We start from the raw sequence: 19,634 nt of genomic DNA, 5'->3' as shown, positions 1-19,634 counted from the left end.
TGAGAGCTCGGGGTAAGCATTTAGACCATTGGTACCTCATTTGCCAGTAAAAAATATAATAATAGTTTTTTTACTCTGATGGTGCATTGTCTTTGAGTTGTGCGCCTTTTGGCGTCATCTGGTCCAACCCATGTGAGACTAGGCTCTAAGGAAAGCTGTCTCGGGTGTGGACCAATTAACTTCAAGGACAGTGCATACATTATCAGAGTTATACTGGTAGGAACGAAGTGGACCAGCCTACAACAGATTATATCGTCCGTCCGTTTGTCCGTCCGTCTGTCTGTCCGTGTAGCAACATCGCCCCCTACTGCAAACACTTGGCATGACCCTACAAAAACCTTTAGACTCAGTGACGCTTTCCTGGCTAAACAAGTGTAACATTCCCTTATAATTCCCGCAGATAGCTTTTAATTAAAACATTTAAATTAATGAGGCTTTCCTGGCTAAACAAGTGTAACATTCCCTTATAATTCCCTGAGATAGCTTTTAATTAAAACTTTTAAATTAAAATTTAACTCACAGCGCCCTAAAGCCTACAGCTAGGCCTAAAGCCTCGAACTACGCCTCAAACTCTCCCTTCGTATCGTACCCCCGCGTGTGTGCAAGGGAGTTAATGTTTAACAATGTTACATTCATCGTCTTGGTTCTTTCGGTAAAGTCACGTAGAAGGGAAGTAATAAAATAATAAAAATAAAATGAAATAATTCTCACGACGTTTCGGCTACAACGCAAGCAGCCGTCTTCAGGTGAAGAACGAGACACTACCAAGCTAGGAGCTTATATATACACTGGGTTGGAGGTGGAAGAGCGCCTTAACAAAAATAATGTGCATATGAAGAGGAATTTAGCATATTCATTACTTCCCTTCTACGTGACTTTACCGAAAGAACCAAGAAGATGAATCCCTGCAGTCACGAAAGCTTTAAATCGAAATTTAATGTTACATTCCCTGATGCTTTTAAATAGAAACATTTAAATTTAAAGCTTTTACACATATAATAAAAACATTAAAATTTAAAATTTACTCACGGCAGCCTAAAGCCTACAGCTAGGCCTAAAGCCTAGAACTAGGCCTCACACTCTCCCTTCGTATCGTCCGATTCGGTGTAGAAACATCGCCCCCTACTGCAAACACTTGGCAGGACCCTACAAAAACCTTTAGACTCAGTGGGGCTTTCCTGGCTAAACAAGTGCAATAATACATTATGTTAATATTCTTTGGTTATTCGTTCCTACTAGCCCACCCCGCAGGGTCCTGTTGTTTTTTGTTTGCATTATAACTGCAGGTACTGTGGTCTATGCAAACATGACTCCTCGTAAAAAAAAGTGTCAGTTTTGTTGCCAGATAAAAGGGTAAAAAACCAATTATCATCTTTTTTTACTGGCAAATGAGATACCAATGATGTAAATGCTAACCCCGAGCTCTCATACTCTGATGGTGCATTGTCTTTGAGTTGTGCGCCTTTTGGCGTCATCTGGTCCAACCCATGTGAGACTAGGCTCTAAGGAAAGCTGTCTCGGGTGTGGACCAATCAACTTCAAGGACAGTGCATACATTATCAGAGTTATGTTTTTTTGTTTGCATTATGACTGCAGGTATTGTGGTCTATGCAAACATGACTCCTCGTAAAAAAGGTGTCAGTTTTGTTGCCAGATAAAAGGGTAAACAAGTAAACCCGTAAAAACAAAGTTTTTTACTTTAAATCCTTTATATGCGTGGCAGCTAGAGTCCTCTCGTCCTCTGGCTTGAGATGGCTGCAATCCATGGGTCAGATGATTGTCTGCCAGTATTAAGCAATTGGTAATTAAATATCTAATTTGTTTTCCCTAAACAGTGTAAAATTTTGGAAAAAAATTTTCACGAAAATTAATTGTCACACACAACGAGTCTGTGTGGAAAATGTCAGCTCGATTGGATCACGGGAAGTGGGTTAAAAAACGAGCGAAAGATTTGCACGGTCCTAAGCAAGCAAGCGAACTTAATATGAAGGATTTAAAATATATTCGCCCGTGGAGGACGCGGGGATCGATCCCGCGACCTTTGGCATGGGAAGCGAGGGCGCTACCAACTGCGCTACTCCACCACGGCCTGTGGAGGGGTTACGCTCTGGGCTCCTATACTGTGACGTTCAGCCAAAGCCATGAATGAGTTCTATTTGAATAAATGTAAAATAATTTTTTTTTGCCTAAAAAGTGTAAAATTTTTAAAAAACAATTTTCACGAACATTAATTGTCTGTCACAACGAGTCTGTGTGGAAAATGTCAGCTCGATTGGATCACGGGAAGTGGGTTAAAAAACGACCGAAAGATTTGCTCGGTCGTAAGCAAGCAAGCAAGCACGCAAGCAAGCAAGCACGCAAGCAAGCGAACTTAATATAAAGGATTTAAAAAGATGGCAAGCTACCCTTTTTGGATGTCCTAATTAAAAGAAGACCTGATGGTTCAATGAGCCACTCTGTCTACAGGAAAGCCACCCATACGGATGCTTACCTAAAACCGGATTCCCACCACCATCCATCCCATAAGAATTCCCTCATCAAGACTCTATACCATAGAGCCCAATGCATTTCCGACCAGGAACACATTGCCAGTGAACTCAAACACATACGCCAAGCTCTTAAGGCTAATGGTTACTCCGACTACACAATCCGTAAAGCCATCACTCCAACCATCAAGAATGATCCTGTTGAGGAGCCTCTCAAGACCATCACCTTACCCTACATTGCTGGGGTCACAAAAAAGATCTCCAAAATCCTGATTAAACACAAGATCCAGGTCCGATTCAACACAGTACATAAAATCCGTGATCTGGTCCCGTCTGTAAAAGATGTGGTTCCAGACATACAGTACCCTGGCGTCTACAAACTAAGTTGCCTCTGTGGTAGCAGTTACATTGGAGAAACCAAACGACATGTCTCGGACCACATCCGTGAACATAAAGCAGACATGAAACACGGTAGGACTAACACCTCAGCCGTGGCAGATCACTGTTACAATTCAGTGGGCTCACATGACATTGACTTCTCTAAGACAGAGGTTCTCTGCAAGCCATCTGGCTACCATGAGAGATTCGTTCATGAGGCGATCCACATATACAAACACAGAGACAATTTCAACCGAGAAGATGGATTCCGGCTTAGCAATCATTGGAAGGACGTAATTAACCATTTCGGATCTTAACTGATTGTGTCCCGTTTACGATGACTTTCAGACCGCATTCCACTCACTGACATTGACTATATATCTTGTATTCTCCGCAGGGAATGGATTCTTTGCTCCGTTCATGCAACGGTCAATGGTATAGTGTATAGCATATTGTATAATAATAAATAGTATTAAAGTGTAATGTTTAATACAATGTATAAGGTAATATATAGTATCGAAATTGTTTAGTGAATATACAGCAGTGTGGTATACAGTTGGGTGGGTAGAATAGTACATCGTGTAATATTACACTATGTATTATTCTAAGACATAGGGTAGAAATTGTTTAGTGACTTTACAGCAGTGTGGTATACAATTGGGTAAGTAGAATAATACATAGTGTAATATTACACTAAGACATAGGGTAGTGTATAGTAATACAGTATACAATTTAATACTATGTAGTTTATACTTTAGCGTTTTACGTTGTTGTTTAGTTACTGCAGCTACATACTATTAACATTCCTTCCCTTTATTAATGCTACCCCTATCCCGCTCCCTTTGATGCTGCTTAATCCTGCATAATGCATGGGCATTATGCAGGATTAGCATTTAGCATTTCACAAATAGCACCAATCGCATTCCTGCATTTCCCATAAATATGCTAAATTCCTCTTGATATGCAGATTATTTTGTCAATGCGCATCCCCCCCCCCTTCCAAACCAGCTTAAATAGACGCTCCAAGCGTGGTGGTGTTTTCTTTTAGATGCTGTCGCCTCGACAGACCTGGTCTTCACCTGAGGACGGCTGCTTGTGTTGTGGCCGAAACGTCGTGAGAATTATTTGATTATGTTTTAATTTTATTATTTTGTTACTTCCCTTCTACGTGACTTTACCGAAAGAACCAAGATGAATCCCTGCAGTCACGAAAGCTTTAAATCGATATCAAGAGATTGTGGAGGAGCTGCTCTTGAGTTTCCAAGCACTTGGATGTAGAATGAGCACCAAGGTTCACTACTTACATAGTCACTTGGTCCAGTTTCCAGAGAACATGGGTCACGTGAGCGAAGAGCAAGGTGAACGCTTTCATCAATACATTAAAGTTATGGAAGAACGTTACCAAGGCCGATAGGACTCAAACATGATGGCAGATTACTGCTGGTCCTTGATGAGAGACATTGCACAAGTTGTACATCGGAGATCGTCAAAGAAGAGGTCGTTTATGCAGATGTAACATCACTAATGTGAATTACCTTTTTGCACATATTTTTCTTATCTTCACAATTCAATTATTACATGGTAATATGCATTCACTCAACATTGATATGCAGTCACTCTCACAACTTTGTGCTACGGCTCATTAAATGTTTGTTTCATTATTATTGTATATATTATCTTATCTTATTCTTGTATGGATGTCTGTTTAGCTATTCGTATAGGAGCATAAATTTGCTGTTTTTATTGAAAATGCAATATTTGATATCTCAAAAACCTGATGTGATAGACAAAAACTGATGCCAGATTTGGAATCAGCACCACAAAATTACATTAAACCCGTTGGAATACCTTATGCCAGAAAAAGTGTGTTGACCAGTGTTATCAGAGTATATTTTGTTTGCATTCTGACCACAAGCATTATGGTTAATGCAGACATTATTTCTTGAAAAAGGTTTCAGTTTGGTGTTTTAACATTTTAACACCTGTTTTGTTGCCAGAAAAAGGGGAAAAACCTATTCAAGACAACTTCAGTGAGTACGTGGGCTGAGGTCCACTCACATAATATATAACATTGGCAAACATGTATTTATTTTTCTCGCATATCTGTGGCTGTAACTGTATGGTTGTCATATGTAAAAGCATTCGCTAAATTAAAACATCTCCTGGCCGCCTTGAAGACCATCAGGTTTGTCAATATAAAAAAAATCCCTCATGCGCTTCAATCAACCCTGACCTCTACAGTGCTGAATGAGCCAATGAGGCAAGTAACGCATTTCCTGATTACAGCCTAAAGCTTGAAAAGGATGCCACGGGTCGGAGGACGTAGGCGCGCTTTTGTGCAGCCGCTTTCACCACGGCATCACCGTTTTTAAATCCTTTATATTAAGTTCGCTTGCTTGCTTGCGTGCTTGCTTGCGTGCTTGCGTGCTTGCTTGCGTGCTTGCTTGCGTGCTTGCTTGCGTGCTTGCGTGCTTGCTTGCGTGCTTGCGTGCTTGCTTGCTTGCGTGCTTGCTTGCTTACGACCGTGCAAATCTTTCGGTCGTTTTTTAACCCACTTCCCGTGATCCAAACGAGCTGACATTTTGCACACAGACTCGTTGTGCGTGACAATTAATTTTCGTGAAAAAATTTTTCCAAAATTTTCCACTTTTTAGGAAAAAAACAATTATCAACATGAATAAAACAGAGGGGACCAAAGGGGAAAACATATTTTTTTTTATTGTGAGTTTATTTAAGAAGTCTGTACATAAGCTAGGTTTTCATCATGCTACATGTAGCCCCAGTCGCCTAATGGATAAGGCACTGGCCTCCTAAGCCAGGGATTGTGGGTTCGAGTCCCACCTGGGGTTGCTGAGAAACAGCTGTTCATTTTGTAAAATCAAAATATCAAGTTAACGAATCTGATAATGAAAAGCCAAAATGGCGCTGTGCCTATAGACAAGAGTTTTAAAACAGTGTTCAATTATACTCTTTGGTTCTTTCGGTAAAGTTACGTCAGTATAGTGTCCATCATCAGATGATGATGCATGCTTGTGTTGATGATAGACGCTTGTGTTGATGATAGACGCTTGTGTTGATGATAGACGCTTGTGTTGAGCCCGAAACGTCGTGATTTATTTTATTTTATACCTACGTGAATTTACCGAAAGAACCAAAGAGTATGGATTCCTGAAGTCACGAAAGCTTCAAATCAAGAGAGTTTTAAACAGTGTACTTTGGTGACAATTATCAACATTGATAAAGCAGAGAATAAAAGGGGGAAATACATATTCATTTCTATTATTATTGCGAGTTTATTAAAGAAGTCTGTATATAAGCCAGGTTTTCATCATGCTACATGTAGTCCCAGTGGCCTAATGGATAAGGCACTGGCCTCCTAAGCCAGGGATTGTGTGTTCGAGTCCCACCTGGGGTATCTGAGAAAAAGTTGATCATTTTGTAGACGTCAAGTTTATGAATCTGACGATGAGAAGCGAAGGTGGTACTGTGCCGATCGAAGAGAGTTTGAAATCAGTGTGCTTTGGTGACAGGAATCAACATTGATAAAGCAGAGGGGACGAAAGGGGGAAATACATATCCATTTTCTAATCCTTTATATTAAGTTCACTTGCTTGCTTACGACCGTGCAAATCTTTCGGTCGTTTTTAAATCCTTTAAATTAAGTTCACTTGCTTACACGCTTACGACCGTGCAAATCTTTCGGTCGTTTTTTAACCCACTTCCCGTGATCCAATCGAGCTGACATTTTGCACACAGACTCGTTGTGCGTGACAATGTTACACTTTTTAGGAAAAAAATAATTATATTTAATTACCAATTGCTTAATGGTGGCAGGCAATCATCTGACCCATAGGTGGCAGCCATCTCAAGCCAGAGGACGAGAAGACTCTAGCCGCCACGCATATAAAGGATTTATAGTGAAAAACTTTGTTTTTACGGGTTAATTTTTTTTACATTTTGTTATTTGTAAATTCCATTTACTTTTCTTAGTTCAGTTAATTATCTTGTATGTGTAGGTTTTTTATTTATTGAAATTTACCTCCAGCCTCCCTCCTGTATATTTGGTTGCCATCTGTGTCTTAGGTTGAGTTCGCATTAGTGTTAGAGGTTAGGTTAGTGGTCACAACAGTTAGGGCTAGGTTAGGGTTGGACTAAAGGTCAGGGTTAGGATTGGGGATTAGGTTATGGGGTAGGGTTACATTATTGGCTAGAATTAGGGTAGTGGTTAGGTATTGCTTAAAACTACCACGTCGGGTGCATGCACACGCCTTTCAGTCAATCCACTGCTGGAAGAAGGCTTCCCCATATATGTGCAGGTTGTGGTTTTACCATACTTCCCGACGCTGGTAAGCGTGGGTTGAGTAAAGAAAAAGGAGAGCATGGACGTGGGTGGAATCATAATATGGTATAACAAAAGGATGTTTCTATGCTGCCTTCAGCAGCCTATAGCACCTGCTTTATTCACGGTTTGTTTCCCATACAACTCATCCAAGAGCCACGGACCCAGGCTCCAGCCTGATGAGCTTCAGAGAAAGAAATGTAATTAAATAATAATAGAATACGATGTTTCAATTGCAACACAAGCAACCATCACCAAGCACAAATGAATGAGAAAACATAGTAACCTTGGAATATAATGTAATACAACACAGAGAGTCGGCCAACACAACAGTCAATACCCCACCTGGTTGATTACGTTCCTCCAAAGATTACAAAATTTGAGAGACAAAACATAGACACGGAGACACACAGACACACAAGCAGAGAGAGACTCACACAAACACAGAGACACACACAGGCGCACAGAAACACGTCTCTGTGTCGAGGCCTTAAATAGAGAGAGGGGGGTGGGGGGCAGAGGGGGAGTTGTGTAGAATTCCTGTCCATAGGGGGATGGACGAGCTGGACACTGGACTTCAAAACAAACAAGCAAGGAGCGTTGTGTGGAATTACTGACCATAGCGGCCAGAGGAGAGAATGGACTTTGAAACAAGCACGGTAGAATGTTTTGTCTCGCTCTCAAATGTTGCAATCTTTGGAAGAACGTAATCAATCAGGTGGGGTGTTGACTGTTTTGTTGGCCGACTCTGCGTTGTATTGCATAATATTTACAAGAGTACCAAAGTGTATTTACTATGTTTTTCTCATTCATTTGTACTTGATGATGGTTGCTTGTGTTGCAATCGAAACGTCGTATTCTATTATTTAATTTCTTTCTACGTGACTTTACCAAAAGAACCAAAGAGTATTTCCTGCAGTCACGAAGCTTCGAATCTAGTTTGAGCTTCAGAGACCTGACTAGGTTGATCGGGCACAAATGGCCTGCGATCCAGCGCTGTGAAAGCAGCCGAGGGTTGGTCGAACACGCACATTGTAAAACCCCCTTCCCAATCGGCAAGTGTCAGGGGAGAAGCCCGTACCCTGGATCCCAAGAAGGTGGCACAACAAAGTGTGGCTTAATCTCCATCTGTCCCAACTCCCATTCCAATGAGTGTCGATGAGCTGTCTTAGCATGTCGAAAGGCAGCAAAGGTAAGCGTGGGGACTCTACCACCTGTTCCCTATGTATGGGACGTTTTGCACCTCACACACATGAGTCATTTTTCTTCGGATACTCCGGTTTCCTCCCACAAGCAGAGATTGGGGCGGGGGGGTAGCAATTGTTGGCAGCACCGGATAATCACCGCGTGGCTGCTACTGCCTTGCCACTCATCTGTGGTTCCTCTCCTCCTGGTGCATCTCAATGAACACTGGGGTGGTGATGCAGCGTTATAAGCTGACATCATTATTTCCAAACACGACATGCACGGCGTGTTAAGAAGGACACTGCACATACTATAGCTAGACTCCAGGTATATACGTTTTATTAGTTGTGCCAAGGACTATAACAAATCACAGAGGTAAAGATGCTGATACAGTCTCCCCACCCCCTAAGAGGAAGAGAGAGAAAGCTTTAACACAAACAGCACTCGAGAGTAATTACCACGGGTTAGAAGATCCCTACTCCTACACTAATGAAAAGCCACCACCACCACCACCATCATGAGCATCACCGTCATCATTATTATCAGTTATTCATGGCATTCACAAGGTGAATTATATAATGGTGTGCATTATCGGTCTCGTTTGTATTGTTCTGCGCAAACTCATGTGCATGTGTGCCTGTGTGTATGCGTGGAGAGCGGTGGCATCGTGGTTAGAGCACTGTACTATAAACCCGACGACCTGAGTTCGATTCCCGCTCATGGCCAACACCAATGATAATTATCTTAACTGGTCCTGGGCCTCCCCTAGGTCGACTCAGCCTCAAATAAGTATCTGGTGGTACAGGGTGTAAATATTGTCACTGGGAGACAAAGGCGGCCAGCGTGGTGCTGGGCACCCACCCCCTCATGTGCTATGCAGTGCCAGTCTTCATCGGTCCTCACGAACAGCACTTGCCTCAACAGTCTGTTCAGGATATACGGGGATCTGTTGTGTGTGTGCCTGTGTGTGTGTGTGCACCTGTGTGTGTGTGCGCCTGTGTGGTGCATGCTTGGATGCATGCATGTGAACCAATGTGCCCGATGTGTTAGCGGAACTGCAGGGGGCTGATCCTCAGCCCAATCACGTCCTTCCCAATCTCTGTCACCTATAAAACACACACACACAATGATACCCCATGCAGTCTTTCACAGACTGTTGGAGGCAAGTGCTGTTATGAGCAAGCACCTATGAAGGCCAGCATAGCACGCCAATGAGGGGGGTGGGTGGCCAGCACTGCGCTTGGCCACCTTTGCTCAAATGGAAAGTGACCCAAAGAAAACAAGAGGGACCACAATGCAGTTTTCCAAGAACTGCATAATGCACATGCTTCTTGTCATGTGTCTGTCATGTGAATCTGTGCTTACGCCAATGGCTATTCCATCTGTGACGGTTCCACCTGAAGACGGAAGCTTGTGTTGCCTCCGAAACGTCGTGATTTTTATTTTATTTTACTTTTATTAATTTTAATGTTTTACCTACGTGACTTTACCGAAAAAACCTAAGAATATGAATTCTTGCAGTCACGAAAACTTCAAATCTAGGATAAAGTGGCTCATTCTAGATTTGAAGTTTTCGTGACTGCAAGGATCCATACTCTTTGGTTCTTTCAGTAAAGTCACGTAGGTGAAAAAATAAAATAGAAATAGAAATAAATCAGGACGTATCGATTGCAACACAAGCAATCATCATCAGGTGTGACAACCACAGCAATAATTTTTTTGGGGTGAGATGCCGGAGTTAAGGGGGTTTATATAAGTCAGAGAGGGTGGTGGGGGGGGGGGGGAAATGAGGAGAGGGGGAGCGTTAGACAAGATTCTCTTACAATCACACTTAACATTAACGGAAAAAATGTCCACTTCTGATTGGGACCGGGTAGATAACATGACTGTCTTCTCTGCTAATTCAATATCAACCAAATGCAAAGCCATCTTGATTGCTAAATTCAACCTCTTTTCAAAAAAAACTCCAGACCCACAGTTGGAAAAGTTAGATATTAATAAGACTGTCATCAATCAGAGTAGCATCCCAATTTTTGACAACCTAAAATCGGTACTAGCCAAAGGGTTGAATTTTGCTGTCACCCCCAAACATATCCCAGTGGATGATATAATTTCCCAGGTGGATGTAGCCCTAAAAGGCTTGGGACACATCCCGACAGATGTTGCTAGAGCTGAAATTGCTATCATCCTTAAAAATGCTAAGAAACCCGTTAATAACATCAGCAAAGACGAGCGCTTGGAACTCGCAAAATTGAAAAAGAGGGATGACATAGTCATCCTCTCAGCCAACAAGAGCAATGCCACTGTCATCATGGATAAAGCCACATACAACAACAAAATCCAGGACCTTATTGATGGTAGCTACTCCAAAATCAACGATCCTACTAACAGCCTGACTACAAAAAACAACAATATCATTACTAGTTCGACCTCTCTAATCGAACCAGCTAAACGGCTCTCCCTAGACCACCCCGATTCTATGGTCGTCCTAAGATCCATAAAGAAGGCAGACCACTTCGGCCCATCGTTTCCACTATCAACTCACCTACCTACAAGCTGGCCCGTTTTCTGTCTGATACCTTGCTTCCATTCACTGGCAAGACTACCTCAGCATTACTTAATTCAGCTCACCTCGTCTCTCTAATCAAGGGCATTTCATTGTCCCCAGATGATCTTCTCGTCAGCTTTGATGTGGTTTCTCTGTTCATCAAGGTTCCAGTGCCTGACACCTGAGTAATAATTGAAGATTAAGTCCAACATGGACTGAACCCTGATGTTCCTACTCTGGTTAGGCACTGCCTTACCAACACTTACTTTACCTGGAATGATACTTTCTACAAACACAATGAAGGTACACCCATGGGTTCCCCCTTATCTCAGTGATAGCGAATATTTTCATGGAGAAATTTGAAACAGATGCCATCCAGACATCCACCCTACGTCCTTCCTTGTGGAAGAGATATGTGGATGATACTTTCGTCATTTGGCCACATGGCCTACCAGCATTGAACCAATTCCTCAACCACATCAATTCCATACACCCATCCATCAAATTCACCATGGAAGTGGAGAATGATGATAAGCTACCATTCCTGGATGGTTTGTTTGAGAAGAGGCCTGATGGCTCTTTGGGACATTCTGTCTACAGGAAAGCCACCCACACAGATTCCTATCTGAAATCTGAATCCCACCACCATCCGGCACAGAAGAATTCCCTCATTAAAAACCCTGCACAATAGGGCACACTGCATTTCTGACCAACAACACCTAACCAGTGAACTGGAACACGTACACCGGGCCCTCAAGATGAATGAATACTCGGACCGTATTATCCGCAAAGCTGTCTCTCCAACCATGGAGAAACAACCCCCTGAGATGCCGATCAAAACCATCACGTTACCATGCATAGCAGGCGTTACCAAAAAGATTGCCAAAATCTTAAACACAAGATCCAGGTCCGATTCAGTACAGTACACAAACTCCGTGATCTAATCCCGTCTGTGAAGGATGTCATTCCTGACTTGCAATACCCTGGAGTCTACAAAACTAAGTTGCATCTGTAGTGATTGTTACATTGGGGAAACGAAACGTCATGTCTCTGACCGGATCCGCGAGCACAAGTAAGATCTGAAACACGGCAGAACTAATTCCTCCGCCGTTGCTGATCATTGCTATAACGCTGTGGGCTCTCATGATATTGTTTTCTCCGAGACCAAGGTGCTCTGCAAGCCGTCTGGCTACCATCAGAGATTTGTTCATGAAGCCATCCAGATATATAAACAGACATAACTTCAACCGAGAGGACGGATACAAATTGAGCAATCATTGGAAAGATGTTATTAACAAAGTAAAATGTAACGGTTCATAGTTGTTCAATCTTATTTACCGGGTACTAGTCTATTTTACCGAGTTAATTACATCCTCAACGTTCAACAGTGCGGCTATTTTGTTTTGAGCGTGAGCATCTCTTGACGGCAATCATGTAGCTTCTTTGCTCTCCTTCTCCCCACTCGCGCACCTGGCATCGCGGCAGGTTACTTACAGCCCCACCCACTTCCCCCCCCCCTGCCCAGTCTCACGTCCCAGTCCCTAGCGCACACGCAACGCTCCCCCTCTCATTTCCCCCCCCCACTGCCCTCTCTGACTTATATAAACCCCCTTAACTCCGGCATCTCGCCCCAAAAAAATTCTTGCTGTGGTTGTCACACCTGATGATGATGATGATGATTGCTTGTGTTGCAATCGAAACGTCGTGATTTATTTCTATTTTTTTTTCACCTACGTGACTTTACCGAAAGAACCAAAGAGTAAGGATAAGTGGATTTGAGGAACCAATGTTCACACCAATGCCCATTTGTCAGTCGGGCAACGGATAGGAGGACCCTGTGTATTCCTGTGAATAGGAATGGTGCTCACCTTGGTTATGCGGCAGGTTTCACCCTTGAACTCCGGGCTGTAGCAGGCGCCACTCAGGGGACACTTCTCCACTGGCTTCCCTCTGTGGGGGAGGGGGGATATAGGGAATGAGATGGATGCAAGAAAAGAGACATGGGGGGCAATGAGAGGAGACATGGGAGACACGGGGGGGAAATTATAAACATTGGGAGTTGCAGAGACGCAGACATAGGGAGATACATGGGACACAGGGAAGAGGGGGTGAGGAGAAGTCCACAGGGGTCATGGAGGGGGTGGGAGGCACAGGCAGCGGTGGGCACAGGAGACATGTCACACGGTGGCAATCGGCAGTGGGAGAGAATCAAAGACAAAGGTGTAGCCTTTAACAGGCTGTCAGGACAAGTGCTGTTCATGAGTGGCACCTAAAAAGCCACACGACGACATGGGTGTGGCCAGCACCACGCCTGGCCACCTTGTCTCTCCATTATCGATGTTTTAAACACACAAACTAAATGCCCAGGCACCAATCTAGATTTGAAGTTCTTGCTGTGGTTTTCCCACCTGATGATGATTGCTTGTGTTGCAATCGAAACGTCGTGATTTAATTTATTTTATTTTATACCTACATGACCTTCACCGAAAGAACCAAAGAGTATGCCCAGGCACCAGTTCAGATATTTACTGACAGTGCTATCGGTCGGGAGCGGGAATCCAACTCGGGTGGTAGCCCATTTCGTAGTGCAGAGGCAGTTCACTACGCTAACCTCTCCTCCACAGGAGAGAGCACACACACCTACAAAGACAAAGATTCCCTGTACAGTCTTAACAGACTGTTGGGGCAAGTGCTGTTGGCAAGCACCTATGAAGGCCGGCATGGTACATAAGGGGGTGGGTGGCCAGCGCCATGCCCAACCACCTTTGTCTCACCAGTGGCGATGATTTACTACACACTGCACCAGGTACTCATTAGAGGCTGAGTCCACCTAGGGGAGGCCCAGGACCGGTTCAGATAATTCATGGTCGCCGGTGTTGGCGATGAGCGGGAATCGAACTCGGGTCGCTGGATTCGGAGTGCAGAGCATTAACCGCTACACTACCGCTCCCCACATCCGCACATACATGCCTACACCCACACAAAAACCTGCACATATGGCAAGTAACATCGAACACTGCCAGCTCATTGACTCAACCTCCTTGCTCCCCTGCGCCCCCGCACCCACCGTCAAAAGCCCCCCCCAGCCCTGGCTAACCCTCTCCATTCCAATCGAGCCATCGCTCTCTGCACAGATCAGAGCGGACGTGGAGAGCACATCCCTCCCCCTCTTCCCACTCCAATAACCTCTCCCTACTTCGGCCATTCCTATCTTCGCTGGAAGTAGCCAAACAGAATTACTTCCACACTCGAATTTCCTCCCTTTCCACTCATCCCCGCCTCCTCTTCTCAACCCTTAATAACCATCTCCACCAACCACCCCAACTATTCCCCACCATTTCCAATGGCCTCTCTAATGACTTTGTCCACTTTTTCACTTACAAAACGAATGCCATTCGCTCCTCTTTCTAAGCTTCCCCGTACCCCACCCTGCCCCTTCCATCTTCAGCCCATCACCAACTTCCTACGCCGCGCCTGCCCTCACTGACTTCCCCCTGTGACTGGAGGAACTCTCCTTTACCATCTCCAAAGTCCATCTCACCACCTCACCCCTTGACCCTATCCTTGCTTTCCTTCTTCCCTCCGTCCTTCCCTCTATCCTTCCCTACTTACTCTCCCTTTTTAATTCTTCTCTATCATCCAGTGCCTTTTGTGAGAATTACAAATCGGCCATCATCACCCCAACTCATTCAGAAACCCTCCCTTGATGCCAACTGCATCTCCAACTACCGTCCCATTTCCCTGCTTCCCTTCCTCTCCAAAGTTCTCGAGCGTCTAGTCCTCTCCCGCCTCAAAAACTTCACCTGCACCCACTCCACCAGTCTGGTGGAGTGGGTTTTCGCCCGCTCAACTCCACAGAAACTGCCCTCATTACCATTCAGAACCACTTGACCAACTCGGCGTACGCATGTCTCTCCTCAGTCCTCAATCTCTTCGACCTCTCCTCGGCATTTGACAATGTCCATCATCCCACTCTTCTCTGTATTCTCTGTAATATGGGCATTTCCGGCACTGCTTTATCCTAGCTCCAATCATAAATCTCTCTTCACGCTCATCCTCAGTCTCCTTCAATCACTTATGCACCCCTCTTTCACCCGTTACAGCAAGTGTTCCCCCCAAGGCTCTGTCCTGGGACCCCTTCTCTTCTCTCTCCACATCTCCCCTCTCAAAACACTTATCTCCTCCTTTAACTTCTCCCACCACTTCTTCGCCGACGACATCCAAGTATTCTTCTCTTTCTCCACTTTCACTCCGGACCTCCCTTTTCACAATTCAGGCTGCCTAACTGCCTTTCAGTCTTGGATGTCGCTTCACTTCCTTGCCATCAACTCCTCTAAAACCCAGGTTCTTTTTCCCTGCTGCTCTTTCCCCTCCACCCACCCCCACCATCACCTTCCCATCCTTCTCACTCACCCTGTCCCCTCCCCGCAACCTTGGTGTCCTCTTTGACTCCTTTCTTTTCGTCGCCTCTCACATCTCTGCCATCACCTGCAGCTGTCGTTTCCACTTTGTAAGCATTCGCAAAATACGCCCTCTCATCACCCAGTCGGCCGCCAAACTACTAATACTCTCACTCATCTTCCCTCGATTAGACTACTATAATTCTCTCTGACTCGGTCTCCCAGCCTATGCATTCATTCCACTACAACAGATGCAAAATAAGTCTGCACGCTTCATTTACAACCTACCACACTGCTCCCACACCTCCACCCTTCTTATAGAAATACACTGGCTCCCCATTTACTACCAGTGTCTGATCAAGCTCCTTACGCTAGCATATAAATATCGTCATGGCCTTGCCCTACCTACCTCGCTTGTCTTGTTTTATGTCCTCTCCCACCCTCTCCGTTCTCAATCGCTCCTCCTCCTAACTGTCCCCCCCACTCCTAGTGCGCAATCCCATTTCCGCAACTTTTCCCTATTTGCCTCCTTGCACTGAAACAAACTTCCCCTCCACATTAAGCAAGCACCCTCCCCCTATCTCGTTTCCGCTCCTTCCTCAAGATCCACCTCTTCTACTTGGCCCATCCTTCCCTACATCCATAAGTTCCCCCATAATTCCCGTACCTACTAACCTCCCTCCCCACACCCCATCCCTATACCTACTATAATCACCCAGGAATGTCTGTTCTTAACGCTCGTGACATCACTCCACATCGACCAGCGACCCTCATTCATATTCATGAGCCGTTGACAGCCTCCAAATGGACACCACCCCTCATTAATAATCATGAGCGGGTGACGTCACTCAATATGGAGTACTCCCCCCCCCTCACTAACAATCATGCGCAAGTGACGTCAGTCCACATCGAACAGCCCCCCTCATTAATAATCTCCTCCCCCCACCTCGGCGTCAACTTACAATCCCCACTACAAAGACAGAACCCTCACGTCACGCGATCTCCGTAACGCGATTGAGACATCAAAGTAAAAAGGACGTCATAATGAACAAGGAATTATAACCTTAAAATGAAATAAGTCTGTGTCACCACGCCCTTACAAATTCCACACGCATTAATGCAATTAATATCACGTCGCGGTCTGATTTTCGCTTGCAAGTTTAAGATTTACTACAATACACCCGTCCTTGGACGGGCAAAAGGCTAGTTCACTACATCACTTTTAGCATCCCTCATTGTACCGCTCATAACCCTTGTAAAGCACCTTGGATAAAGACTATATAAATATAAGATAAGAAGGGGGGGTACCTGTAGATGGGCTTGTAGGTGGCAGCGCAGATATCAAAGGGATTGTGCATGTCATAGTTGAGCTGGTGGGAGTCTGTGGGCGTCTTCTCACATGCAGAGAGGATCTTGCGTGTCTGGATGGGGGCAGGATCGATATTCGTCGCCATCGTCATGACCATCATCACTGTCATCGCCATCATCATCATTGTTGCAATGGTCATCACTCCTATTGGTCATCAACACCATCACCACCATGATCATCACCACCGTGACCATCATCATTATAAATATCATTATAATTATCATCAATATCATCATCATCAATGCCGCCAAAACAACAATATAATCATCAATACCATCACTCCCACAACCATCGTCATTATAAACATCACCAACGCTCCTCCCATCACCATCAATATCATCAATATCACCATTATCACCATGATCATTACCAACACAAACATCAAAGACCCATTATTATAAACATCACCAACATCACCAACGCTCCCATGACCATCAATATCATCAATATCACCAATATCACCATAATCATTACCAATACCACCAACAAAGGCAACCATACCTCATATAGCCTTAATAGACTGTTGGGGCAAATGTTGTTAGCGGGTACCTATGAAGGCCGTCACGGCACAAGGGGGAGTTGGGTGGCCAGCACCATGCCCAGCCGCCTTTGTCTCTCAAGTGGGAATGTTTACACACCATACCAGGTACTTATTTCAAGCTGAGTCGATGTAGGAGAGGCCCAGGACCGGTTCAGATAACAGTCACTGGTGTTGGCCCTGAGCGGGAATTTAACTCGGGTCGCCGGGTTCGTAAGCAGCGTGCTGACCACTCCACACAAAATAGACTCACACATACACACACACGAATGCACTTGCGCGTACTCTCTATCAAACGTGCGTACACATTCGCCACACTCCTGGCACCCGCACCTGCTGGCCCACGTCCGGTTTCGGTCCAAGCTCTATGAGGCGGCGGGCGAAGGTGGCGGCCGTCTTGAAGTTCTTAAGCTTGAAGAAGAGGTTGAGTGCCGTGCGCAGCACCAGCATCATATGCACAGGCTGCAGGCTGCAGTGCGTGAAGTAGGCAGCCATCTGCACACACACACACAGAATGTGTATACACGCTTACATATACATGCATACGTGTACACAACAACAACATCAACACAAGTGCCATTCGCCACTAAGTGTCGGTGACGTCACCACGACACTTGTGCCAGGCTATGTGCACGTTGAGGCCACGTGAAGTGTCGAACGCCCGCTGGAAGGTCACGGGGCAGACTCAGGTGCCACGGGTCGACTGACTGAGATGACTGGCTGATGCACCACCTCTGCCCCCTATTGTGCCAACTGGCTGTGCTTTAGCCACCCGGCGCTCCGCTCTTTGTTGTGAGCGTCGCTCCTCCCCCCTCCGTTGTTGTTGGAAGGCGACTGCCTCCAACTGTCCAGTAGCGTCCTTCACGAGCCTCCTCCACAGAGGCCGATCTTGACACCGCTGGTACCAGTAATTGGCAAGTCTACTCAGCTCCACATCCTTCTGTACCACATCATTCAATCTCTTCTCTAGCCCGTTTAGCCCCTCGATCCGGCCAAACAAAAGCTGTTTAGGCATGCGGTGGCTGGGCATGTGGGCTACATGACCCAGCCAATGCAGCCTTGCCTGCCGGAGGAGCTCACCGATGGGACTTTATCCAGATCTTTCAAGGATTTGTGAGCTCCTCACATAATCCAGCCTGGTTAGACCCAGGATGGATCGTAGGCAGGCCAGCCTAAATGTTTCTAACCAGTGAAGATGTTCCATTAGGGGGATCTACGTTTCGCAAGCATAGAGAAGGGAGGGAATGACGGTGGCCGAGAAGACCTGAAGCTTCGTGCGGAGCGACAGACCAGGTAGCTTCCACACAGCGTGACGCAACCAATGAAAAGATAATGCTGCTCGACTGATTCGGAATGAGACCTCTGCTGTCAAACCGGAGCTGGTCATGAGCACACTGCCCAGGTATGGGAAACTCTCCACTCTCTCCACAACTGCCCTATCACCAATTGAGAGTTGTGGGGGTGGAGTGTCCGATGGTACAAAATACCCATGCAGGTGCTTAGTTTTTGTGGGGTTGATGGTAAGGCCCCACTTCTTACTGGCAAGCTCCAGGTTCAGCAGACGATGAGAGTGGGCCTGTCGCTTTTTCTCAGCCAGCCTGAACACCTCCTGTCAGCCAGGGTCTCTAAGGAGGTCTTGACCATGTACCCAAAGCAGCCATTGCAGCTGCATGAGCCACAGTCCTAAACCTAGCCCATTTCCCCTCGATATCAGGAGGAGTGGGGGACGATGCCAACCCCAGCCGCAAGCGATGATGAAATTCTCGCTTGCAACTTTCATCAGCTAGCTGAGACCATTCCAATATGGGTTTAATGGGGTCCTGAGTGTACATCTGTAGAGGTGTAATTGTGTATGGGCGCGGATGGCTAACAAACACAAGGGGCGTGGTTAGGGCCGTACACAGAGGAGGTGCTCACACCGACGTCCGCACCTGCATCCCCCACGGGCCCCTCCCGGGGGCCGAGTACTATAAAAGGTGGTGAGCCGGAGTGCTCGAGGTCGGAGTATCAGCTTTAACCAGCGAAGACTGAAGACCAGCTAGCATAGGCCCCGAAGCTCCCCTGGCTCGCTGTCCTTGTCAGGGCCGACCAGGGCAAGCCGGTGGCGTGGCCCCGAGAGCCCAGACTCAGGGTGCCGGGATCCCAGCTTGACCAGGGCTGGGATAGGTAGCCTCCCTTAGCTCCGTAGTGGAGGACTTGGGCTTAGGTTAGCGGGGTTAGATGTTGTGTCTCCCTGTTAGTTGAGCAAAGGGGACGTTAACCCCTTAAGTACTGTGTGTACCCGCTACTGTACACAAGTTGGTGTTAATAAATAAGTGTGCCTCCGATCCCGTCGTCAAGCCTCCTGAATACTTATTACACATCTACCACCGGAGTGGAAGAATGGCAGGT

At 45.7% G+C, this 19,634-nt stretch overlaps 1 protein-coding gene and 2 non-coding genes across 3 annotated transcripts in view; 2 read left to right on the top strand and 1 right to left on the bottom strand.

Moving 5' to 3' along the window:
• Window positions 1-5,640: 5,640 nt before the first annotated feature.
• TRNAR-CCU (transfer RNA arginine (anticodon CCU)) lies at window positions 5,641-5,713 on the top strand. Its single transcript has one exon. It is a non-coding gene; the product is annotated as a tRNA-Arg (tRNA).
• Window positions 5,714-6,206: 493 nt separating this feature from the next.
• TRNAR-CCU (transfer RNA arginine (anticodon CCU)) lies at window positions 6,207-6,279 on the top strand. The gene has a single exon. It is a non-coding gene; the product is annotated as a tRNA-Arg (tRNA).
• Window positions 6,280-8,705: 2,426 nt separating this feature from the next.
• The window catches only part of COPA (coat protein complex I subunit alpha), a 79,763-nt gene continuing 68,834 nt past the window's right edge, over window positions 8,706-19,634 (bottom strand). Inside the window, exons 31-34 of the mRNA XM_078619887.1 lie at window positions 17,577-17,738; window positions 16,645-16,757; window positions 12,805-12,886; window positions 8,706-9,494 (exon numbers count right to left, since the gene is read on the bottom strand). Coding sequence (XP_078476013.1) covers window positions 9,435-9,494; window positions 12,805-12,886; window positions 16,645-16,757; window positions 17,577-17,738 — 417 coding nt within the window. The 3' untranslated portion in view covers window positions 8,706-9,434. The remainder of the gene's footprint in view (window positions 9,495-12,804; window positions 12,887-16,644; window positions 16,758-17,576; window positions 17,739-19,634) is intronic.

Source organism: Lampetra planeri, chromosome 65, assembly GCF_965212315.1.
Source record: "Lampetra planeri chromosome 65, kcLamPlan1.2.h2, whole genome shotgun sequence".
Classification (NCBI taxonomy): Eukaryota; Metazoa; Chordata; class Hyperoartia; order Petromyzontiformes; family Petromyzontidae; genus Lampetra; species Lampetra planeri.
The sequence above is the reverse complement of the archived record's forward strand: the minus strand, read 5'-3'. Positions and strand labels throughout refer to the sequence as shown.